At 37.6% G+C, this 26,923-nt stretch overlaps 2 protein-coding genes across 2 annotated transcripts; both read left to right on the top strand.

Moving 5' to 3' along the window:
- Positions 1-476: 476 nt before the first annotated feature.
- On the top strand, positions 477-1,838 carry LOC131614360 (uncharacterized). The gene is made up of 2 exons (XM_058885955.1): positions 477-854; positions 1,035-1,838. Exons 1-2 carry the CDS (start codon positions 477-479, stop codon positions 1,836-1,838), a joined length of 1,182 nt encoding a protein of 393 aa, XP_058741938.1.
- Positions 1,839-23,126: 21,288 nt separating this feature from the next.
- Positions 23,127-23,651, top strand: LOC131614359 (uncharacterized). The gene has a single exon (XM_058885954.1). It carries the CDS (start codon positions 23,127-23,129, stop codon positions 23,649-23,651), a length of 525 nt encoding a protein of 174 aa, XP_058741937.1.
- The last annotated feature ends 3,272 nt before the right edge of the window (positions 23,652-26,923 follow it).

Below are 26,923 nucleotides of genomic sequence, written 5' to 3'. Positions count from 1 at the left end.
TCCAAACTCAACATGATAGGATTCCATCACAAAGAAAGCCGGGTGTTCTCGAATTAAACACCAATGATGCCATCCTTGCGCAAAACAAGATTCTCTCTCAACAAGTTGAGTTACTCACTAAGCAAATGTCGAAGCTTCCACAACAAATGAAGGAAATTCATGGGATGCAAATGACTTCTCACGTGGCAAGTTGTGAACTTTGTCAAGGTGACCATCCTATCGGGTTTTGTCCTCCTCCCGAGGGTGAAGAGGTGAATTATGTTAACAATCAAAATCAAGGTTATCAAAGGCAACCTCCACCTCACAACAACCCGTACCAAAGAAACAACCAAGGATTTCAACCCTCAAGATTCAACAATCAACACTATCAACATCAAAGTCCTTATCAAAGCCCAAATCCTCAAGTCCAAGGTCAACAATCTCAAGGTGGGAGCTCAAAATTGGAAGACACTCTTACACAATTCATGCAAGCATCCATGGCTAACCAAAGGAGCAATGAAGCGGCCATAAAGAATTTAGAAAATCAAGTGGGTCAACTTGCAAAGCAATTGTCCGAGCAACAACCGGGAGCATCCTTTTCCGCCAACACTCAAATCAATCCTAAGGAACATTGCAAAGCCATTGTTACAAGAAGTGGGAGAACAGTGAATAATGGTGTGAATGAAGAGGTTATAGTGGAAGATGAGGAGGAAATAATAATTGAAGATGAAGAGGAGGAAGTGACAGTTAAAAATGAGGGAGAAAAGAGTGAGGAGAAGATAGAGGAAGAATTAGTTGAAAAAGAGCGGAAAGAAAAAGAAGAAAGAGAGAAAAATGACAAAAAAGTGAAGAAGAATAAAAAGAGAAATGAGAATGTGAGCACAATTCCTCTCCAACATCTACCTTACCCGCATGTGCAATCAAGGAAGGAAGACGCAAGGCGCTACGCTCGATTTATGGATATATTTAAACAACTTCATATAAATATTCCATTTTCCGAAGCATTGGAGAAAATGCCCAAGTATGCAAAATTCATGAAGAACATGCTCACAAAGAAAAAGAAGTACACAGATGAAGAGACAGTTGTGCTTGATGCTCATTGTAGTGCAATTATTCAAAAAACTCTCCCAAGAAAGGAAGCCGGTCCGGGACGAGTCATTTTACCGATCACCATTGGAGGTAACTACATTAGTAATGGTTTGGTTGATTTGGGGTCTAGCATCAATTTAATACCTTTATCCGTTGTCAAGAGATTGGGGAACATTGAGATGAAACACACCGGGATAACTTTACAACTAGCCGATAAGTCTATCATTTCACCATATGGAGTTGTACAAGACATGCTGGTAAAGGTGGACAAATTTTTGTTCCCGGTTGATTTTGTGGTAGTCGAAATGGAGGAGGATCGTTATGTGCCATTAATACTTGGAAGACCATTCATGAAGACCACCCGAATGATGATTGATATCGATGATGGGATTATGAAAGTAAGGGTGCAAGATAAAGAGGTAATTTTTACTCTTTTTGAGTCTATGAAGCCTCATAAGGATGAACATGACAACTTTCAAATCGATGATGAAAAAGGAGAAATCATTAAGGTGGCAAATCAAATTCACAAGGACAAGGAGAAGGCAAATCATGAGGGAAAGACTTATCACAAAAACTTTGAAGTTGGACAAATGGTGCTTGTGTGCAATTCAAGACACAAGGTGTTTCCTAGTAAGTTAAAGTCAAAGTGGTCGGGGCCATTTGTGGTGAAAGAGGTGCGAAATTATGGAGTCATTAAGGTGGAGGACCCTAAAACACAAGAAAGCTGGACTGTAAAGGAACGAAGACTCAAAGTCTACCACGATGAATAAGCAAGCCGTGATGGTGTGTCATTTCTCTCGTCAAACCTTGATGCATCATCAAACCGTCGAGCTCGAACGACGTTAAACAAAGCGCTTGTTGGGAGGCAACCCAACGTCGTAAGTGAATTTTATTATGCTTTTTGAGTTTTTTTTTCAAAGTTATTTAGTAACTGTTTTTGAAAGGAAGTGAAGAATTAGTGTAAAATTTGGCAATTTTTAAAAATTTAAGTCTGTTTGCCCCGCAAACATTGTTTGCCCCGCAAACAGAGCACAAACAGAGAAGAAGCCAATTTTACAAAGAAAACTTCTCCTGTTTGCCCCGCAAACAGGTGTTTGCCCCGCAAACAGGTCAGCCAATTTTGAAAAAGAAATTTTCATCAGTGATTGCCCCGCAAACAGAGCACAAACAGTGAGTAAGCCAATTTTACAAAGAAAATTTTTCTTGTTTGCCCCGCGAACAGGTGTTTGCCCCGCAAACACTTCAGCACAAAAAAATTCCACTTTCAAAAAAAAAAAAAATTAGCTTTTAATTTAACCTAGTTTTTTTATTTTTATCTTTTATTTTTACTTCTCTCCTCTCACTCTACCGCTCTCGTCCTTACTAAACTCATCTCCCATTCTAATACCCTATCTTCACCCACATTCCTTAGAAGCGAGTATGATGCATACGCAAATTGGCTTGTGGGCAGACCACTTTTCATGGGGGGTGCAGGAGGCAACGGTACCGGAAATGAGGACAATACAATGGAGGATGTGATCGGGACAGTTGGTGGTGGTGATGAAGAAGAGGATTGAAGTGGTGTTGTAGCATTTTTTTTAGTTTATTTTTATTTTTATTTTAGTCTTAATTCTGTTTTGTTTTTATTTATTTATGGTTTCACTTTTTGGTTTTTAATTATGTACTTTATGGTGGCTCTCGTTTCACCATTTGAACATATTTAAGAATTGCAATTTTATTATTGTGGATTAATTGTGTGTTTGGGTGGAAAGTGATTATCCAACTTTTCAAAGTGTTTTTGTTTAATTGTTCTTTTGCAAAGGGAGCTTGAGGAATCAATGGGCACGGACAAGAGTGGATGTTGTGAACACTTCGAGTGGCAATGATGAGAATCGGTATCAAGGAAAATTAAGGTACACTTTATCGCTCTCTAGACTTAACATGGTTAGTTGATGATGTGTGCAAATTGCTTAGCATAAATTCCTTGAATCACATGTCATTTTTGAATCAAAATTTAGAACTTAACCAATTGTGAGGAAACTTTCCATTGTGCACTAAATGCGGGATACCGGAATTTATTTCAACTCATTTTTATGATGCCAAACCATGCATATTTCTTGTTTTTGAAAAGTGCGAAAGTGATAGAGGCATTGTTTGAATTTGAGAAAAACCACTTGACCAAAAAGTCAAATCAATTAACCTTGTGAGGAGTGATTCTTAGTCAACCCCTTTGAGCTTATATTAGGATTCATGTGATTACTAAATATGTTTTGTATGTGAATCCTAATCTCTTTTTTCATTGAAACCTTCAACCGCAATGGTTGCAATTTTGCCTTGTGCCTATGTCTATGTAGGGAGCATTGTTGTATCTATTATGGTTTGAATCCTAAAGTTGGGGAGAGTTGATTGAAAAACAAATGAAAAAGTGGTACTTAGAAGTTTTGTGGTAATAAGAAAAGAACAACACATTTTGAAGTTTTGGGGCAAGAAAAAGAAAAATTGTTCTCGTTTTGTGTTGTTGAAAAATAATGAAAAAAAAAAAGAGAAAGAAAAGAAAAAGAAAGAAAAGGGGATTCAAGCAAGTGTTTTTGTTAAATGAATTGATAGGAATGCTCCCTTAGGATAGACATTTTTGTTTAATTTCCCTCTAATAAAATCCTTTCTTTGTAACCCTAACCACATTACAACCTATAAAAGCCCTCTTGATTCTCACTTTGCACATAATTTTAAACTTGTTGTGGTGAATGCATGATTTGAGTTGTTGTTGATTTAAATGCCCGGATGAGTGAAAGTGAACCCTCTTGTATTCATCATTACTTTGATGTGTGTGTAGGTTTGATTCAATTTTGACATGTCTCTTTTGGAATTTCTTGATAATAATTTGCACTTTGCTATCATTCTTTCTCATGCTTTGTTTTAGCATTGTGGTGAGTGTACTTTGAAAGGACTTATACTTTTGAGCCATTTGAGTGTTCGGTTACCTTGTCATCATTCTCTTGTTGTGTTGCTCTTGCCACTCTTGTGAATTTTTGTTTAGGGACAAACAAAATGGTAAGTTGGGGAGAGTTGTTAGGGACCAAATAGTACTAATTTTCATATAATGTTCTTGGTCCTTTTAACCACTTTTTACTCAATAATCACACTTTTATTCATACAATTTAATAATTTTGCAATTTTGTTAGTTTTAGTTCATTTGAATTGTTATTTCACATGTTTGTTAGTTTTGTAGTGTTTTGATTAGGTTTGAAGATCATGGAACGGAAGATGAATTACATGAAGACTTGGAATAGCAAAAGAAGTGCTGATGAAGCCTGTTTGCCCCGCAAACATTGTTTGCCCCGCAAACACTGCGCTGCAGAATTTGTTGTTTTATTTGATTGCCACTTGTCATGAGAGAGGGGCTTATCTTTTGAAGATTAAAAGTTAGTACGAATTAGGGGTTATTTAGGGGAGAAAAAAAGGGAAATTAAACTATTCTATTCTATTGTACACCACACATTGAGATTAGGGTTTTGGAGAGAAAAGTTTGCACCTTTGTGAGAGATTGATGCTCATAGCTTCTTTTTCATTGCTCTTGTTGTCAACCATGGTGATGAGTAGCTAAATCCCACTTTGACAAGATTGGAGGTAGTAGCTATCCTTGTTAACTATGTATTTCCTCTAACACTTTTGTATGAACTTCCTTAGTATTGAAATGGATGAATGTTGTTGTTTTATATTTCATATTTAGATTTGATTTATGATTGAGAAATATATTTCAAGTCTTGTTCTACAACATTTTATCAAGTAGTGAATAAATGCTAGAGATAGATTTATTTGCCACTTTTCTATTTGTATCAATCAATCAAGCTTAATGTATTGATAGTTAGAGTGAGAGATCATCTAAAGATTAATATTTTAACTTTCACAACTTTGTTTAGACATAAACATTGTTGAGAGGATACTAGAACATTGCATTGCTATTGAAGTATACTTTAGTTGTTAAAGTCACATGGGAGATAGGGATAGTGAAACCAAAACCAATCTTGTCAATCTTTTATCTTTGAACAAATCTTATTTTATTACTTGTTTTACCTTTTGAATAGAAAAATAGAAACTCAACTTAAACCACCTTTGTTACAACTTAAACTTAAAGCGATAGTAACTATAGAACGGCGGTAATATCACCCAATCTCTGTGGATACGATTTAAAAATATTTGCCTTGAATATACTATTCAACAGAGGGCAAAAAGGCCCTTCAACAAAACCTGCAAGGAAGCAAAGGTTAGTAGTAAACACAAACAAGTCACACAAGTCACACAATTTTTGGCTTAAGGCTTGCATGAAGTCTGATCAGGTGTCCTTCCCAAGGGTATTTCTATGGATAAGGAGATTTCAGCAACGGGTTCTACCAAGTGACTCAGAATTGTCAGCCCCCTCTAAAGCACCCTCGAACATGGTACATGCATACCACGCAATGATACTTTAGGAAGAAACCTATCAGAGCTGTAGTATCGGGTAGCGACCATAACTTGGCATGCACCAAGAATAGCCCCCCACTACGTTCCTAAAAGTTAAGATGGGTTAAAGGTGACTAAAGGTCCTTGAGCTCCGACGCACCCAAAGATACATGCATAAACCTCTCTCATGCAAAAGAGGTACACAATAACCAGTGGAGGCCTAACTCAAGTGCGAACTTCATTTTGACCAACCCCAAGCATGCACAAGGGGGGTCTCCATGACTATGCCGCTCCTAATCTTAGGTGTTCTTGAATCCGGGAATAGGATTCGTCCTTCAATTTTCCCAAAACGCCCCTGAAAAATAAAACAAACAAAGCAAACAATAGAATACAATTAAGTGAATCCTAAGCTTTTAAGGTAACCCCTCTTTTAATCGAAAAATCCCCAGCAGAGTCGCCAGTTCTGTAACTCGGTGAACTGACTTTTATTTTTATAAGCAACAATGTTGCGGTGAGCAAGAGTCGCCACCGACTTTTATTTTATCCAATTGGAAAGGCAAAAAGAACAGGAAAGACCTTTGAAAGATTTTGAGTTCGGGGGGTAGGTTATACAAAGGGAAGGTGTAAGGCACCCTTTGCATCCATGGTTGTCCATGGGCTCTTAATTGCTTAGCTCACTTGTTTGCTTAAAAAGTTTGAAGTGTCGTGTGTGAATAGTGAAAGATTTCGTTAAGGACTTTAGCTTGTAAATAAGCGTAGCCTTGTTTGAAAGTATTTGAAAAGGAGGTGTGAAAAGTATTTTGAATTTTTGAATTGTGAGCAAGCAATTAATAGCTACCTACCCTACGTTGTTTTTCTTATTCTTTAAGTCTTTCGTTTGAAAGGGTCTATCCATACCATGAAAGGGCAGGAAGTCTTTCAATTGGATGTGCGGGTCATCGAAGGGTCATCGAGAATATCGTTCTCCATAAGACTATCCCTACCATAAAGAGGGCAGGTAGTCTAAGGGAAGGATATAATAGTCACTTAGGCAACAGTAAGGATACCTTAGCATTCGAAGGGACTATCACCAACTAATTGAGGGACGAGATCATATTTATCGTAGGCAACTCGAAGGGACTATGATCTTTTATCGGAGGGACGTGGTGATTTTTGGATCGAAGGCAGCAAGCTAAGGTATCCCTATATCCGAGGGACTTGACTATTTTTGATCGAAGTTGAAGGCAACAGGCAACAAGAGAGGTACCCTAAAGGTGGGTGTGTGCAACAATCAGGTGAGTTAGATTCGAGTATTTATCTTGAGTTAGTGAGCTACCGTTCAATTTAATTATCTTGCCACTCCCTATTTTACTAACCACGCAGTTAATGTACAAATAATAAAATAGCAATTATAATGTGCAGAAAATAAAATGCGGAAAGTATAAAGGCCCTAATTACTATTACATCAAAAATTGAATGAGCAACCTATACACCTTCTAGAATTTAAATGACAGAAATTAAATAAATAATTAAATAAACGTCATAATTAATTAAAGGCGAAATTAAAATAAAGGCAAATAATTTAAAAAGGCATGCGACAATCACAGAGCATGAGATGAGAAGAGAAATCGCGCTTTGATAGAAAATTCAATTTGATTACAAAAGGGTAAGCCTAAACCCTTGTGGCTAAAAAACTAAGGGTAAAATCTTAGTTGACGGACAACACCTACCAAAATAGGGTTAAGGGCAAAGATAAGTGAAGAAACCTAAAATCAGACTAAAGTTTAATTATTGATCTGAAAACCCTAATTTGATTAAATTAGCCTAAGCCTAAATTTTATAATTTTATTAAACCTAAATTAAATTATAAACCTAAAATTAGTTATTAACCTAAAATTAATTATTATTATTATTAAAAAATAATTAGCCTAAAATTAATTTATTCTCGTTAGCCTAAAAATACTAATTTTTATAAACCTAAGTCTAAAGATTAAATTATGATTAAATCTAAAGTTAAGTTGATTATTCTAAACTAAAAACCTAAATTAAATTAAATTAAATTATTAATCTGAAATTATTAAAATTATTGTAAAAAAGGTTTTTAAGACTTTTATGAAAAGAACTAAAAAAACTATGTTAAAAAACTAAATTAGTTATTTTAAAGAAATAAATGAAAGTAAATAAAACCTGGGGGTGTAGTTTGGAACAGAGGAGTTTGAACAGCAACGAGCCCAGCCCAATAACCAACCCAGCAACGTTCTTGATCCAGTGTGGGGAAGTATCGAGGGTCCATCGTGAGCTCTCGTTTTCTGAGCCATTAGATTAGTCCTCTTGTACATCCAGTGGTGAGGGAGCACGCCTGGAGACGTTGGATCAATCCATGTGTGTATCTGATGGTAGACGAAGGAGGGGCGCATCACAAGCTCGCGTGGATCGGATGCATGGGATTTGTACGTGAGTGTTTATTAAAAATAACTGGCCCAGGTTGTAATCGAACCCCGGTCACTATAGGTACCTTCCACTTTCCTTTACCACTTGTTCTGCAAATGATATATGTTACTCTAATACCTTAAAAGCAATTAATATAAAACAATGAAAGAGATCAAATAAGTCAAAAGAGAAAGTCAGGTGGGCCCCCCTGTGTTCACGTTCGGCCAGTAGTTATTGGAGAGAGGAAGTTGAAATTTTTGACCAACAAATGGAAGGACGACACGCGCGCGGAGGGAAGTTGGGTGGTTGACTGGCCATTGATTCAGTGCCACTTGTACGAGACTGGTTCAAGAAGACTATTCATCATCTTCTACATAGGTACCTGCGGATTTAGCTTCCGAAACAGTTGCGCTTTTACCTGCGGAAAAGCTACGTTTTCGTAGGAAAAATTCTGCACACATGAAACTCATAGAACAGCGTTAAGCAATCGATATAAAGGCCCAGATCCACACAAAATCACTCCCTGAATCTGAATATGGGGTCGCTTTAGTCCAAAACCCACTGCATCTATGAGAACGAACGCACACCCCACTTGTGCCCTAGATTTACTTTATGATACCTCAGGGATACGATGAAGTGCTTGAAAACTCTTGAGAGGGGCTGCGACTCTAAAACCGATGGTGCAACTTTTGTCTTGAAATTTTGAAGGGTAAACCCTAGTTCTCTCTAGCTCTCCTTATCGTCCCCTATTGCTGAGTATTGTTGTGAATATATAATGGGATAAATTAGGTCAATAGAATTGGAAGGAATCAATTTGATTTGAAGAAAAAATTTGATTTGATTTTGTATAAAATATTTCCAATTATGGCTCAATTCTATTTTCCAAACTTTTTCACGTTTCTTTTGGATGAATTTGGTCTTGATTTGGTTAATAAGAATTTCCCATGATTTTATTTGAATTGATTTAGATTTTATTTGGTTTATTTGATTTAATATTGAATTTATATGAATAAATCCAAATAAAAATAAAATAAAACCATAGAATATAATCCAAATAGTATTTGGGCTCATTTTGTTCTTAAAATCACGTGGGTAATCCATAATCCATGGCCCATCACAAAATTCTTCACTTAGCCTTTTGTGCCTTTTCCAAAAATTACCCAACTTCTGTCATTCATAACTCTCTCAATTTTTATCATATGAAAGTGTTCTAGGACTTTTTGGAAAGCTTAAAGAGTCCTTTAAAATCTCCTTTTGGTTTCATCTCAATTGAATCTACCATTTTCAAGTTATGAGCTTTGAGAAAAAATGACTTTTTTGCGATCCTTTAGAAGGACCTGTAATGTTTTGACTCATATCTCCCAAATGGTGCATTTTTAGACTTGGCTTGTGAGAGACAGAATTGTAGAGAATTCAATTTCCTTCAAATTGAGCTTTGGATGGAAAATTTCTGATGTTCCATGTGGAAGTTATGGCTGGTCAAAGTTCGGTTGAATTTTAGGTAAAAACCCTAATTTAGAAGCTTTTTGATTTGTTGATTTCTGATCTTTCCTTGATGAACCATGATCAATTCTTGATCAAATGGTGAATGATAATTCAATATGAGGATCTTGGCGAAAAATCAGGAGTTTTGACTTTACTTTGACCACAGTTGACTTTTTAGGTTAAACAATCGACTGTTGACCTTATGAGCTTTTGAATGACCAAAACTTTGAGATAGGCCTTGATACTTGTCATGGAGGTAAAGTGGGATATGTTGAGCCATATGAGATGCCTTGGAGCCATTGATTCAGTGATTTCCTTTTAAATTTATCAAACCCTAGTTCAGAGTCTTTGTATAGGAGAATTTGTCTAGGAGTTTTGCATATGGATTTGAAACTTGAATAGGAGAAATAATGTGGGCAAATTTTGGGGTATGACAGCTGCCCCTGTTCAATTATCTTAAACCTGAAGATGTAGAGTGGTTTGTATGCCAGTCGGTATCTGAAGGTGGAAGATGATTGAACACTAGAATACCAAGAAATTTGCCCTAGCTGAAATAGGGACTTTTGTCGGAGATGGGCTTAAAGATGCCATCTGACTTGATAAGCTTGAGAGTTAGAATGTGTCATATGTTAGACTGTTTTCATCCGCAGATGTCTGGAAAACCGTGCGTTAGGCTGAAGATAAGTCGTACGTTAGACTAATCTTGATTGCATCCTCAGATGTCTGGAAAACCGTGCGTTAGGTTGATGGATAAGTCGTACGTTAGACTACCCAATTTGCATCCGTAGATGTCTGGAAGACCGTGCGTTAGGTCGAAGAATAGATCGTACGTTAGACTACTCTCAATTGCATCCTCAGATGTCTGGAAAACCGTGCGTCAGGTTGAAGGAATGAGTCGTGCGTTAGACTAACCCCGATTGCATCCTCAGATGTCTGGAAGACCGTGCGTTAGGTTGATGGATAAGCCGTACGTTAGACTACCCAATTTGCATCCGTAGATGTCTGGAAGACCGTGCGTTAGGTCGAAGAATAGATCGTACGTTAGACTATTCTCAATTGCATCCTCAGATGTCTGGAAAACCGTGCGTCAGGTTGAAGGAATGAGTCGTGCGTTAGACTAACCCCGATTGCATCCTCAGATGTCTGGAAGACCGTGCGTTAGGTCGATGGATGAGTCGTGCGTTAGACTTATCCAAATTGCATCCGTAGATGTCTGGAATGCCATGCGTCAGGCGTTTACTTTGAATAAGATTCGAATCTTTGTAATGTACCTGTCAAACATTGTTAGTTTTTCATGCAATGCCATGATGCGTGAGTTATATGCTTCTCAAAATAAATGAGGAATATGTATGTGATGTATGAATGTGTTTATGACTTATGATATATGTTTATGTTTGTTTATGACTTGTGATATATGTTTTATGACTTGTGTGGCTAGAATCGTCTGATTGAGAAGATACATTTCTATGTCATTGAGAGCTTGATGTTTTGATCTCTTCTTGAAGATGCTTAGCTGGGGATTTATGATTTCTGCTTGGGGATGATCAGAATCTTGATGTACCCTGACTGAGGATGAGAGATATTAGTAAACCATGTTTGGAGAAGAGCAAAGTGTTGGAGAGATGATAGTATTGAAGATGTAATCTCTGTTGGGGATCTATATCTCTTGTTGGACGAGAGTATTTGAAGATGTCTTCTTAATGATTACTCTGCGGGGATGTGGTTTTGTGAACCTGGCTCTGTGGGGAGATGTGGGTGTCTTGAAAGTTGCCCCCAGTGATTGTAATAGGTGTCATTCCTGGATTTGTGTTGATTGGGACACCCCAATGAGTGTTGATCAAGATATCAAACTGGACTTGCCTAGACTTGCCCCAGTTAGTAGGAACTTTGGGAAGATTTGCCTTGCGAGGAATTTGTGAGATGCGCACCCTGGGCGACATGCCCCTAGTAGTCATAGGCCCAGGACAATGTCCCATGCTAATTGGGAAATAGCTTCAGATCTTTTTGGATGCGTGCCCTTGACTGATCGAGTGATGGTTTCTGACCCATTTGGGTGTATGCCCCTTGAGAGATTCTCGGAATCTTGACTTGATTGCCCCAGATTGATTGGGCAGGACGTGCCATGCCCCCTTGTATACGTAGAGACATTGCTTCTCGGAGTAATCTTGTTTGTCGGGATAACTTTTAGTCATTAGTTGTACCCTGTGCAAGTTCTTTCTAATGCTAACATTTGAAATTATGTAGCAGAATTTGTTTAATAATGAATTCATGAGATGCAATGCATACGTTTGTCTTGAGTTTTTGAAAACATTAAAACAGGAGATGTAAAAGAGTGATATTTATAAAAACATGATTTTTGTAAAAACGAAACATCAACTCAGCGTTTGTGATAAACCTTAAGGAGTCAGGATACCTTTTGGTTACAGCATGCTTTCGAACTAACCATGCTTCAATTAGGACTTTCAAGGGTTGTAACGTGGCTTGGTTCACGGTTTAAGAAACAAAGGATAATGGCTCAAAATTTGATTGTACCCACCCCTCTTCATGATGATCTTCAATCCTAATCTCAGTTAATTCAACTTGTGCATTCAGGTTCCAAGAGACTTTTGGATTTTCACCTTTGATAATGATGATGGTTCATAAGCAGAGAGAATTTTTGAGATGACAGTCACTTCTTCTTTTTGGTAGTCACAACGTTGTGTTGTTCCGGAATTTATTGACTTCTCTTTTTCATCTTTTTGATATCCCTAACTTTTGCCTGAACTGTCTATTTTGAGATTGCAGTCAGCGGGATGCCTTGATTTTTGCCTAAGTCATCTTTTGATTTTTGACTTAGCAGGCTTTTCTTTGTATATATGTTTTTTCATTTCATTTTTCTTTGAAAGATATTGACTGCCTTGCTTGATGATTGATGAAGCATCATTGGCTTTTGATTGACATCTCCAACACTTCTTTGAGGTGTGCGGATGAACGCTTGTGATTGAAACCTTTGTTGAAAGGTGTACAAAGTGATTCTCTTAAAATAGAATGCACTGCCAAATTAACTGAGAACTACCCTGCCCCAGGTTAAAAATGCGGGTTTTTTCGTACAGAAAGAAACTCCTGCTTCGAAGGCTCAAAGGGGTTGACAAGGGATTATCATCCTTATATCTCCACTGTTTGGGAATTGAAACAATGCCTGTACATCGTCAGCATAGTCTGTTCAAAAGCATACTGTATGAGTTTGTGGTATCGTTTTCGTCATCCTCCCTCAAAAGGCATACAGCTTTAGCAGGAGTCGAGTATCACAAAGCATATGCAAAGTAAAAACATAATTTAAAATGAGTGATAACGAAATAATTTATTCAAGACAAATATATGCAATGCACTGATGATGATTATTAATACAGATAATGTCTATCATGATTTAAATGTTTAACAAACAGAAAAGAAACTTGCAAATGAAAGTAGATCTAATGATCCAAAAGTTTGTCCGTCTAGACGTCAGTCAGTCTTGTCATGACTAGGCATAGGAGCAATGATCATCCCAGGAGTTTTCAGGAGGGTTGAATTTGATTTCCCCGTTATCGATTAGATCTTGAATCTTATTCCTCAATGTCCAGCAATTGTTTTTTTGTAATGTCCAGGAATGTTGGAATGGTACGCGCACCTCGCATTGAGTTTATAGCCAGAGGTTTTAGAGTTCTTAGGAGCATCCCTCAGAGTAATCAATCTGATCTTCAACATATGTTTATAATGCTCGAGCCAATGACATATTGACTTTGGTGAATTGACGCTTAGGTGCATCTGGCTTGCGTCGTTGTTGTGGAATTGGTGTAGAGATTCAGAGATGCCCCATTAGATTGTTTACTTTCATCACAGTCTTTGCAGTATCAGCCATATGAGGCTCCTCGGGTGAGTTAAAATCAATGATCTTGTTGTAAATCAAATTTTGAATCATATGCTTCGACGGTCTACAATTCTTTACATCATGATCAGGGTTATTCGAATAATAAGCACATCTCGCATTGTAATTGTACCCAGGAGTAGGAGTGCCTTCAGTTTTTATTGCCCCTTGACTGAGTTCAGAATCAAAGCTTGGGATCGGATGTTCTGAGCCTGAAGATTTTAGGCTGATTGCTCGAGATCCATTTGTGCTGAAATAAACAGCGAGAGAGAAAAGGAACCTATTGCGGAAACCTGTTATGCAATGTTTATGAATGTATATGTAATGTTTTCAAGGATCGTTAGGAAATTTAGTTTGCGACATTAGGAAATGACTGGTTGCCTCTTCGTCTGAAGAATCTTGGTCTTTGTCTTTGAATGTCCTTCTTTGAGAATCAAGCTCACCATATCGAGTGGGTCATCGCCTCTGATTAGGGATACTTCTGAATAAATCCTCTTGCCCCTTGATAGGTACTAAGTCTCTGAATTGGAAGGTATGTGGCCAGAGGAAAATAAATCCTCTTGCCCCTTGATAGGAATTTAATCCTTGATAAGGGTACCTGAAATTGTGCGCCCTAAATCTCTAAGATCCTTGAAAGGGTTAGTTAACATGCTATGTTATGATGTCATGATGTTATGCGAGTGCAATGCATTAAGCACAGCGTGGGATAGGAAGGGCAAAAAATTCCTTTAACAAAACCTACAAGGAAACAAAGGTTAGTGTGTTATGCGAATTCAGCTCATTAGGCACAACGTGGAATAGTGAGGGCAAAAAGGCCCTTCAACAAAACCTGCAAGGAAGCAAAGGTTAGTAGTAAACACAAACAAGTCACACAAGTCACACAATTTTTGGCTTAAGGCTTGCATGAAGTCTGATCAGGTGTCCTTCCCAAGGGTATTTCTATGGATAAGGAGATTTCAGCAACGGGTTCTACCAAGTGACTCAGAATTGTCAGCCCCCTCTAAAGCACCCTCGAACATGGTACATGCATACCACGCAATGATACTTTAGGAAGAAACCTATCAGAGCTGTAGTATCGGGTAGCGACTATAACTTGGCATGCACCAAGAATAGCCCCCCACTACGTTCCTAAAAGTTAAGATGGGTTAAAGGTGACTAAAGGTCCTTGAGCTCCGACGCACCCAAAGATACATGCATAAACCTCTCTCATGCAAAAGAGGTACACAATAACCAGTGGAGGCCTAACTCAAGTGCGAACTTCATTTTGACCAACCCCAAGCATGCACAAGGGGGGTCTCCATGACTATGCCGCTCCTAATCTTAGGTGTTCTTGAATCCGGGAATAGGATTCGTCCTTCAATTTTCCCAAAACGCCCCTGAAAAATAAAACAAACAAAGCAAACAATAGAATACAATTAAGTGAATCCTAAGCTTTTAAGGTAACCCCTCTTTTAATCGAAAAATCCCCAGCAGAGTCGCCAGTTCTGTAACTCGGTGAACTGACTTTTATTTTTATAAGCAACAATGTTGCGGTGAGCAAGAGTCGCCACCGACTTTTATTTTATCCAATTGGAAAGGCAAAAAGAACAGGAAAGACCTTTGAAAGATTTTGAGTTCGGGGGGTAGGTTATACAAAGGGAAGGTGTAAGGCACCCTTTGCATCCATGGTTGTCCATGGGCTCTTAATTGCTTAGCTCACTTGTTTGCTTAAAAAGTTTGAAGTGTCGTGTGTGAATAGTGAAAGATTTCGTTAAGGACTTTAGCTTGTAAATAAGCGTAGCCTTGTTTGAAAGTATTTGAAAAGGAGGTGTGAAAAGTATTTTGAATTTTTGAATTGTGAGCAAGCAATTAATAGCTACCTACCCTACGTTGTTTTTCTTATTCTTTAAGTCTTTCGTTTGAAAGGGTCTATCCATACCATGAAAGGGCAGGAAGTCTTTCAATTGGATGTGCGGGTCATCGAAGGGTCATCGAGAATATCGTTCTCCATAAGACTATCCCTACCATAAAGAGGGCAGGTAGTCTAAGGGAAGGATATAATAGTCACTTAGGCAACAGTAAGGATACCTTAGCATTCGAAGGGACTATCACCAACTAATTGAGGGACGAGATCATATTTATCGTAGGCAACTCGAAGGGACTATGATCTTTTATCGGAGGGACGTGGTGATTTTTGGATCGAAGGCAGCAAGCTAAGGTATCCCTATATCCGAGGGACTTGACTATTTTTGATCGAAGTTGAAGGCAACAGGCAACAAGAGAGGTACCCTAAAGGTGGGTGTGTGCAACAATCAGGTGAGTTAGATTCGAGTATTTATCTTGAGTTAGTGAGGTACCGTTCAATTTAATTATCTTGCCACTCCCTATTTTACTAACCATGCAGTTAATGTACAAATAATAAAATAGCAATTATAATGTGCAGAAAATAAAATGCGGAAAGTATAAAGGCCCTAATTACTATTACATCAAAAATTGAATGAGCAACCTATACACCTTCTAGAATTTAAATGACAGAAATTAAATAAATAATTAAATAAACGTCATAATTAATTAAAGGCGAAATTAAAATAAAGGCAAATAATTTAAAAAGGCATGCGACAATCACAGAGCATGAGATGAGAAGAGAAATTGCGCTTTGATAGAAAATTCAATTTGATTACAAAAGGGTAAGCCTAAACCCTTGTGGCTAAAAAACTAAGGGTAAAATCTTAGTTGACGGACAACACCTACCAAAATAGGGTTAAGGGCAAAGATAAGTGAAGAAACCTAAAATCAGACTAAAGTTTAATTATTGATCTGAAAACCCTAATTTGATTAAATTAGCCTAAGCCTAAATTTTATAATTTTATTAAACCTAAATTAAATTATAAACCTAAAATTAGTTATTAACCTAAAATTAATTATTATTATTAAAAAATAATTAGCCTAAAATTAATTTATTCTCGTTAGCCTAAAAATACTAATTTTTATAAACCTAAGTCTAAAGATTAAATTATGATTAAATCTAAAGTTAAGTTGATTATTCTAAACTAAAAACCTAAATTAAATTAAATTAAATTATTAATCTGAAATTATTAAAATTATTGTAAAAAAGGTTTTTAAGACTTTTATGAAAAGAACTAAAAAAACTATGTTAAAAAACTAAATTAGTTATTTTAAAGAAATAAATGAAAGTAAATAAAACCTGGGGGTGTAGTTTGGAACAGAGGAGTTTGAACAGCAACGAGCCCAGCCCAATAACCAACCCAGCAACGTTCTTGATCCAGTGTGGGGAAGTATCGAGGGTCCATCGTGAGCTCTCGTTTTCTGAGCCATTAGATTAGTCCTCTTGTACATCTAGTGGTGAGGGAGCACGCCTGGAGACGTTGGATCAATCCATGTGTGTATCTGATGGTAGACGAAGGAGGGGCGCATCACAAGCTCGCGTGGATCGGATGCATGGGATTTGTACGTGAGTGTTTATTAAAAATAACTGGCCCAGGTTGTAATCGAACCCCGGTCACTATAGGTACCTTCCACTTTCCTTTACCACTTGTTCTGCAAATGATATATGTTACTCTATTACCTTAAAAGCAATTAATATAAAACAATGAAAGAGATCAAATAAGTCAAAAGAGAAAGTCAGGTGGGCCCCCCTGTGTTCACGTTCGGCCAGTAGTTATTGGAGAGAGGAAGTTGAAATTTTTGACCAACAAATGGAAGGACGACACGCGCGCGGAGGGAAGTTGGGTGGTTGACTGGCCATTGATTCAGTGCCACTTGTACGAGACTGGTTCAAGAAGACTATTCATCATCTTCTACATAGGTACCTGCGGATTTAGCTTCCGAAACAGTTGCGCTTTTACCTGCGGAAAAGCTACGTTTTCGTAGGAAAAATTCTGCACACATGAAACTCATAGAACAGCGTTAAGCAATCGATATAAAGGCCCAGATCCACACAAAATCACTCCCTGAATCTGAATATGGGGTCGCTTTAGTCCAAAACCCACTGCATCTATGAGAACGAACGCACACCCCACTTGTGCCCTAGATTTACTTTATGATACCTCAGGGATACGATGAAGTGCTTGAAAACTCTTGAGAGGGGCTGCGACTCTAAAACCGATGGTGCAACTTTTGTCTTGAAATTTTGAAGGGTAAACCCTAGTTCTCTCTAGCTCTCCTTATCGTCCCCTATTGCTGAGTATTGTTGTGAATATATAATGGGATAAATTAGGTCAATAGAATTGGAAGGAATCAATTTGATTTGAAGAAAAAATTTGATTTGATTTTGTATAAAATATTTCCAATTATGGCTCAATTCTATTTTCCAAACTTTTTCACGTTTCTTTTGGATGAATTTGGTCTTGATTTGGTTAATAAGAATTTCCCATGATTTTATTTGAATTGATTTAGATTTTATTTGGTTTATTTGATTTAATATTGAATTTATATGAATAAATCCAAATAAAAATAAAATAAAACCATAGAATATAATCCAAATAGTATTTGGGCTCATTTTGTTCTTAAAATCACGTGGGTAATCCATAATCCATGGCCCATCACAAAATTCTTCACTTAGCCTTTTGTGCCTTTTCCAAAAATTACCCAACTTCTGTCATTCATAACTCTCTCAATTTTTATCATATGAAAGTGTTCTAGGACTTTTTGGAAAGCTTAAAGAGTCCTTTAAAATCTCCTTTTGGTTTCATCTCAATTGAATCTACCATTTTCAAGTTATGAGCTTTGAGAAAAAATGACTTTTTTGCGATCCTTTAGAAGGACCTGTAATGTTTTGACTCATATCTCCCAAATGGTGCATTTTTAGACTTGGCTTGTGAGAGACAGAATTGTAGAGAATTCAATTTCCTTCAAATTGAGCTTTGGATGGAAAATTTCTGATGTTCCATGTGGAAGTTATGGCTGGTCAAAGTTCGGTTGACTTTTAGGTAAAAACCCTAATTTAGAAACTTTTTGATTTGTTGATTTCTGATCTTTCCTTGATGAACCATGATCAATTCTTGATCAAATGGTGAATGATAATTCAATATGAGGATCTTGGCGAAAAATCAGGAGTTTTGACTTTACTTTGACCACAGTTGACTTTTTAGGTTAAACAGTCGACTGTTGACCTTCTGAGCTTTTGAATGACCAAAACTTTGAGATAGGCCTTGATACTTGTCATGGAGGTAAAGTGGGATATGTTGAGCCATATGAGATGCCTTGGAGCCATTGATTCAGTGATTTCCTTTTAAATTTATCAAACCCTAGTTCAGAGTCTTTGTATAGGAGAATTTGTCTAGGAGTTTTGCATATGGATTTGAAACTTGAATAGGAGAAATAATGTGGGCAAATTTTGGGGTATGACACTCTCCAAGAAAAATCAACTTCTGATACCTCAAGTGGACTTCATGGTCTCTCACATGCTTCAAAAGATCCTCATGCCAAGTTTCAAGCTCTGATTCAAAAGATTGCTCACTCAATGGCCCAAACAATCAATAATCGACTGGTTGACCTAAAAGTCAAACTATGGTCAAACCACAGTCAAAACTCCTGATTTTTTGTCAACAAACTTACTTTGAAGTATCATTCATCATTTGATCAAGGATTGATCATGATTCATCAAGAAAAGATCCAAAATCATCAAGAACCTGAGTTTCTAAATTAGGGTTTTTAACTAAAAGTCAACCCAACTTTGACTGATCATATCTCTCTCATACTTTATCGGAAATTTCCCAAACAAAGTTCAATCTCAAGGAAATTCAATTCTCTACAACTTTGATGTTTGGCCCAAGGTCAAGAAATGCTTCCGCATAAGAGATATGAGCCATTACATTACAGGTCCTTCTAGAAGCTCGCAAAAAAGCTGTTTTTTGTCAGGAGCAATATCATCAAGATAAAATCTCCAAATGGAAAATATGTTCCAAAGTGACTTGTAGAAGACATCTTAAGGTTTCTAAAAAGTCCTAGAACATGGCCATATGATAAAAATTGAAGGAGATACGAGGCTCAGAAGTTGGTTAATTCTCAAGAAAAACACAAAACCCTAATTGCATAACTTGCTGTTTTTGGACTAATGGGCCTAAAGAATGGATCCCAAACGTGTCTATGGGATTTATAAACATCCTTAAATTAATTATTTTATTTTTATCACATTTATTTTATTTATTTGAATTTTAAATTCATTTAAATACTAATAAATCATGTAAAATATGAAATAATTAGTTTAAATCAAGGATTAATATTCCCAATCAAATCCAATCAGCCAAATATGATTATTTTGATGAAAAATTCGTGGTGAATGTGATTGGAAAATACTGAATCAATATTGAGGCAAAAATAGAAAGAAATCATTCAAATTTTCAATCAAATTTTCTCCAATCTTTCTCTCACCAATCAACTTATTTTTCAAGCTAATTGTTGCCCTAATTCTGAGCTCTATAAATACTCTACATACTCAGCATAAGAGAGGACGAAAATAGAGGAGAGAGCTAGGGTTTCCTATCACAAAGAATTCATACAAACTAGGGCTCATGAGCTTGGATGATGCAGCCACTTCTGGTCCAAAAGAAAGCCGTTGAACTCTTCCTAGGATGATTCTGGGCGAATATAGACTACCATATAATCTCCAGGTGATGTTAAGAGCAATATCATAAGTGTTCATATTCTTTAAAATTTTCTTGTTTTCGTTTTCCACCATCCTGTGAATTTTTGTCCGCTTCGATGCTTTTACTGCGTTTGTGTGGATGTTTAGGAGAGCTTTGACCCTTCGCACGAACTTTATCATGCAAGAATTAGGACATGCCATGGCTAGGGCATATTTATGTCCAAGCTTCGGATCCTATGATGCAAGCGTTTCCAAGACAAACCAACACCTCCATGATGGTCGCAAGGCTTCGTTTATACGATCTGGGCAAGCTTTGAATCATGGCAACGTTGTTTATGGGGGATCTCAAATGGCAGCCATGGAAGAAGACGAAACAAGGGAAATCCGCAGGTAATCGCGTAGCAAATTCGGCATGAATTTCCGCAGGAAAAAGGAGGACGATGATGAATAGTTGCGTGGAAGGTTTGACCGCACGTTGCTTCACTCTCATTGGACAATCTGAATCGGCACTCTCTCTCCGCATGCGTGGCGCAATTCCGTTTGTTGGTCAACCAGCGCTGATCCTTTTCCTTGCTCGTGATTGGCTGCAGCGTAAGGCAGTGGGACCCAGGTTCTGACTATGTTTGAATTCTCCATTAATCATGTGTTTCATTATTAATTATGTTCCACGCGTATTTTAAACAAATAGCTTGTTCAGCACAATTGGCCAATGCGCTGTGGTGGTGAGCGTGAGGTACTGGGTTCGATCCCTACCTCCACGCTTTATATTTTAACATTATGCCTGTTGTAAGTCTATTCCAGGTCCCATGCTTCTCGCACACGCCTCCTTACGGTGTACCTTCAAGCGCCCACCACAGGATCTCATCAAAGTCAGATCCAATGCACCTGAATATGCAGGACCACCATACACCCTCAGAAGCGTGGCACACTGGATCACAGAGCTAAGTTTCTTAAATTTAATTACATAAATATTTTTATCTTATTAATTTCTTTTCTTTTTTAATTCTTTCCTATTATAATTACTATTATTTATATTTTTATTTATTTTAATGAATTAGTTTTTTATATAGTAATATTATAATTATTTACTTTTTAATCGCAAACGCGATTTCTCCACAATTTTTTTCAATAATTTTTTTAAACAATAAAAATTATTATTTTTGTATATACTTTTAATCAATTAATTTTTTTTAGGTTTGTTAACCTCAACCCATTTATAAACCCTGGTAGCCTTAGGTTTACTGGTAGGTGTTGCCCATAAACCCTGGTTAACTTTTGTACCTTTCAGGGTTTGCTTGCCTTGCCTTTTTATTTATTTGCCTAAATTATTACCATTTTTAACTTTTGATCTGTTATGTTATAATCATTAGATCATTCCTACACTAACATTTTCCTTCTTTGTGCCAAATTTTCAGGGTTAATCAAAAATCCTTCAGCCACGCGCCATCAGATCAAAAAGCTAAGTTCTAACTCTCCTTTTGTTTAAATATCATTTTAACTTTCATTTTGGCCTTTTGATTAAAATAGGGTTTGTTTCGATTACCAATGAATTTGTAATGCACTCACTCCCTATTATTATCTGTTTAATTCTCAGATGATCAGAGTCAATCGAAGGTTCGAGGAAGATCAAGGCTGAAGATGTGTAAATTAATTTTCTGCCTTTATTTTTCCGTTACCCTATAAGGGTTTTATTGTAATAGGTTAGGTTTTATTTTTCCCCCATCCCCGCAGGTGTTTATTGTAATAGCGTAGGATTTTAACTGTTTTATTTCCTGGCATGGTTAGTAATCCTAGGGAGTGCAAGATTAACTGAATCTAGATCACTAACTTATAAGATAAATATCACCGAAGTTAACCACGTGATTGTGCCACACACACACCTTTAGGGTAATCTCTCTCGTTGCCTTGTTGCCTTATTTATCTGTTGCCTGTTGCCTCTAATTATACTAAATAGTCAAGTCCCTCGATTTCGAGGATACCCAAAGCAAAGGTTGCCTTAATCATTGAAATCATCAATTTGTCCCTCGAAGTTGCCTCGGTAAAACATGATGATTATCCCAATTGCTAAGGTATCCTCGCATGATGCCTAAACTATTAAATGACTATTATATCCTTCCCTTAGACTACCTGCCCTCTTTATGGCAAGGGACAGTCTTGTGGCGAACAATAATTTCTCGATGACCCTTAACATCCAATTGAAAGACTTCCTGCCCTCTTATGGTATGGATAGACCCTTTCGCCCAAAAGACTAAAAGAACAATTTTTCTAACTTAGGGTAGTTGCTACTAATTTCAAAAATCCTTTTTACACCTCCTTTTCAAATCAAACTCAAAAAGACTACGCTTATTTACAAGCTAAAGTTCTTATTCAAACTTATTCAAAATCTTTTCAAACAAACAAACAAGTGAGCTAAGCAATTAAGAGCCCATGGATACAAAGGGTGTCTTAAACCTTCCCTTTTGTATAACTTACCCCCCGAACTTAAAATCTTTCAAAGGTCTTTCCTGTTCTTTTAGCCTTTCCAATTGGATAAAATAAAAGTCGGTGGCGACTCATGCTTACCGTACATTTCTTTAAAGTCAGTTCACCGTATTACAGTTAGCAAAACCGTAATCTCTTGTCTCTCGAGTTTTTAAAGCTAGGTATTTCCCTCGTACTTCCTTCCTTAAATCCTCTCTTGGTTATAATCCTAGTTTTGTTTGGCGTACCCTATGGAAATCTCCAGAGGTATTAAGTCTTGGGTGCAAGTGGAGTATAGGGGATGGTAGCAATATTATGGTGATGAATGAACCTTGGCTCCGAGGACAAGGGGAAGGGAATGTGAACGGCCCTCAGATGCAAGGTGTGTATAATATTTTTGTTAACAATCTTATATTGCCTAATATGAAACAATGGAATATTCAAGTAATCCAGAATTTGTTTGATCCTGTAGTGGCGATGGATATTCTTAAGGTTTCGTTGGTGGAGGAGGTTGTTGAAGATAAGATGATTTGGAAAGAGGAACAGAGTGGGATATATAGTGTGAGATCAGGCTATAGACTATGGAGGATCTCTCAAGCAAATAGAGGGAGTAGAAGGGTGGAAGGTAACTGGAACAATTTATGGAACATCATAGCTCCACCTAGGGCCAAACATTTGCTATGGAGAATTTGTAGGGGCTGCCTACCGTCTCGGTCTAGGCTCATCTAACATTTTGTCCAATGCCCCGGCCATTGTCCAAGGTGTGATTTTGATGAGGAGGATGATTGGCATATTTTTTTCGGGTGTAATTCCATGGTCCAGAGTTGGCGGGCAGCAGGTTTGTCATCTTTGATTGAACCCCGTATTCATAATTTTAATGATGTTAAATCCCTTATTCTCGATATTTGTCATAGAGAGGATAGAAGGGATGCCGGTAGGTTCGCGGTGCTGTTGGATGAATTATGGAAGAATAGGAATAATATTGTTTGGAATGACACGCGGGAAGAGGCGACAAAAGTTGGGTTGCAAGCCTACTTCAGTTGGCATGATTGGTTCTTAGCAAGAAGGACTGAGGAGGGGGTACAGGAACCTCCTTCACCTACCGTTTGGACACCGCCTGATGAAGGTAAATTCAAGTGCAACGTTGATGCCGGCTATAATAATAGTTTGGGTACTTCAAATAGAGGGTGGTGTGTTAGAAACAATGGTGGTCATTTTATTATCGCAGGTGTAGCTTGGAACTACGGTTTGTTACCAACTAATGTTGCGGAAGCAATGGCGTTGAAAGAAGCTATGCAAGGTGCTATTTCCCTTCAGTTGAATAATGTTATTTTTTAGAGCGACTCTCAGTTGGTGGTGAAAGCCATCCTCACAAATCAAGTTGGAAGATCTGAATTTAGCCATGTCATTTTAGCCATTAAGAATTTGTTACATTTTTTTCCGAACTTTGAGGTTAAGTTCATCAAACGCCAAGCGAATTTGGTTGCCCATAAGTTAACTAAGGCGGCCAATTCTTGGTCTAGGCGTCATGTTATTAATGAGATTCCTCCCTGTATTGTTTCACATTTGATTAATGAAAGGCATCGAGTTTGTTTGTGTCAAAAAAAAAGTCATAACTTACCACGAAACGTTAAAAAAATTGAGTACACTTGATTCGTATTATAACTCTCGACACAAAATAAACTATGTGTCGATAACAACTTTTGAATTCATAAAATAATTTATTATTAAATATTATATATATTACATCATAATAAAAAAATGAATGGTTTAAAATCTATAATATTAGAAAGGAAATTGTTCTGGAAAACAACACTTTGTCCCTGCTTCTATATCTTCCATGTGTCTAAAATAGGGGTATTTGTTGTCCAAAATGTTGGAATTAGACTCTCAAACCTTTGAGTAATTCCTTATCGTTAAAGATGACAATGAAGAAAAATAGGATTAGGGTTTGCGGAAATATTAAAAGAGAAGGAGAAAGTATTTTCTGCAGAGTTTCTCTCTGCCCACAAACTGTGGAAATTCTGTTATTCACTTGCAACTGCAACTTCTGTGAATACAAGATAATTACTTGATTACAAACTAATGAGGGTTACTCCCTATTTATAGATTTAGGTTAGCCTTCTCCCTAAGCCAAAGCCCAAAACTATAAAAGCCCAAAATACCTATTTTGGAGCTAAATCAAATCTAATCTATTTTAAATCTAAATCAAATCTATCTAGATTTAAAAACAAACTTATGTGTAACAAACTGTTACACACTTCGACACACCTTGTGTTCGAGTAACAGCTTCGACACAAGGAATTACAAATTAACACACCACCTAATTCATTGTATCTAAGCTATCTACATTCATCTTAGCTCTTAGTCTTCTGAATATTTCAACCAGCACTCCCTTCGTCATGATATCTGCAATCTGATTCTCAGTTCTGCAGTGTTCCAAATTCATCTTCCTTTTAGCTACCTGCTCTCGAAGATAATGGAACCTCATTTCGATGTGCTTGCTTCGACCATGTGCTATCGGGTTCTTCGCCAGATTGATAGCTGACATGTTATCGATTTTCATGGTAATTGCTCCATGATCTTTACCTGTTATCTCTTCGACCAAGTTCACCATCCATGTTGCTTGACATGCACAAAGAGAAGCAGCTATGTACTCTGCTTCGCACGATGATAGTGCTACTACTGGTTCCTTTCTCGAACTCCAAGCAACTGGTGCACCACCTAGCATAAACACATATCCTGCTGTGGATTTTCGATCCTCAGCATCACTACACCAACTCGAGTCGGTGTAACCCATTAATTTGCATTCTTTTCCCTTATCAGCTGCAGGAAACAGAATGCCATAGTCGAGAGTTCCTTTCAGATACCTCAGTATCCTCTTCGCCGCTGCTAGGTGTGATACCTTTGGCTTCTGCATGAATCTACTTATCATACCTACACTGTATGCTAAGTCAGGCCTTGTGTGACAAAGGTATCTCAATGACCCAATAAGTCTTCTGTATTGGGTTGGGTCGACATCCTCTTCATCTGGGTTCTTCGACAGTTGCAATCTTGTTTCAGCAGGTGTCGAAGTCGAATTGCATTCTTCCATCTCAAATCTCTTGAGAATTTCACTTGCATATCTTCTTTGATGCATCATCAAGCCTCTACTACTCTTGTAGAATTCGATGCCAAGGAAGTATGAAATTTCGCCCAAATCCGACATTTCGAATTCCTTGCTGAGATCACCTTTAAAGCCTTCGATTTCTTTCTTGCAGCTACCTGTTATCAACAAGTCATCGACATAGAGACATAGTATAAGCAATTCACTCTTGCTTCTTCTTACATATACCCCATGTTCAGTTGTGCACTTCACAAATTCTTTCTCCCTTAGGAAACTGTCGATCTTCTTATTCCAAGCTCTTGGAGCTTGCTTCAGCCCATACAGGGCTTTATGCAGCCTGTACACTTTTCTATCTTCGCCATGTTTCACAAACCCAACTGGTTGTGCAACATAGACTTCTTCGTCTAAGGGTCCATTCAGGAATGCACATTTAACGTCCATCTGACACATGTGCCAATTGTTCATGTTCGCCAGACCAACAACCAACCTGATCGTTTCGATCCTCGCAACAGGTGCAAAGACCTCATCGAAGTCAATTCCTTCCTTCTGAAGAAATCCTTTTGCCACAAGCCTTGCCTTGTGTCGAGTCACTTCACCTTTGGGATTACACTTCACCTTGTATACCCACTTCACATCAATTGCCTTCTTGCCTTGAGGCAATTCGACAAGTGACCAAGTATTGTTGTCTTCGATGGACTTCAATTCTTCATGCATAGCTTTCACCCACTTCGAATCCTTCAATGCCTCAGTTGCATTAACAGGTTCGACATCTGCATAGAAAGCATAATGTACCAGCTCACCTTCATCATTGACTACATCATCTGATGTAATCACACATTCTTGCAACCTTGCAGGCACGTGTCTTGTTCTCTGAGGTCTGCCTGGGCCTGCATCACCTCTGACTTTTTCTTGTCGAACTTCTTCTCTTTCGACTTCAGTAGCTGGTTCGTCATAAAGAATTCTCACTGAATCCTTCTTAACATTTTCAGTCCAATCCCATTCTTTAAGCTCATCTATGATCATGTCCCTGCTGATCACTACTTGCTTGTTCACTGGGTCGAACAACTTGTATCCTCCAGTCGAATGATATCCTATAAGTATCATTTGACTCGACTTGTCATCAAGTTTTCTTCTCAACTGATCTGGCACATGTCTATGTGCTATAGATCCAAATACCTTCAGATGACTCAAGCTAGGCTTCACACTAGACCAACATTCTTCTGGAGTAATTCCTTCTAGCTTCTTCGCCGGACATCTGTTTAGAATGTATGTTGCAGTCGACACTGCTTCTCCCCAAAATTCCTTAGGTAAATGCTTTCCTTTCAACATACTTCTCACCATATTCATGATGGTTCTATTCTTCCTTTCTGCAGTTCCATTTTGCTGTGGAGTGTAGGGTGGCACCACCTCATGCACAATCCCTTCTTTCTCACATAACATGTCGAAGTCTTTCGACACATATTCTCCACCACCATCAGTTCTCAAAACCTTGAGCTTTCGACCA

The sequence above is a fragment of the Vicia villosa genome, linkage group LG6, assembly GCF_029867415.1.
Source record: "Vicia villosa cultivar HV-30 ecotype Madison, WI linkage group LG6, Vvil1.0, whole genome shotgun sequence".
Classification (NCBI taxonomy): Eukaryota; Viridiplantae; Streptophyta; class Magnoliopsida; order Fabales; family Fabaceae; genus Vicia; species Vicia villosa.
The sequence above is the reverse complement of the archived record's forward strand: the minus strand, read 5'-3'. Positions and strand labels throughout refer to the sequence as shown.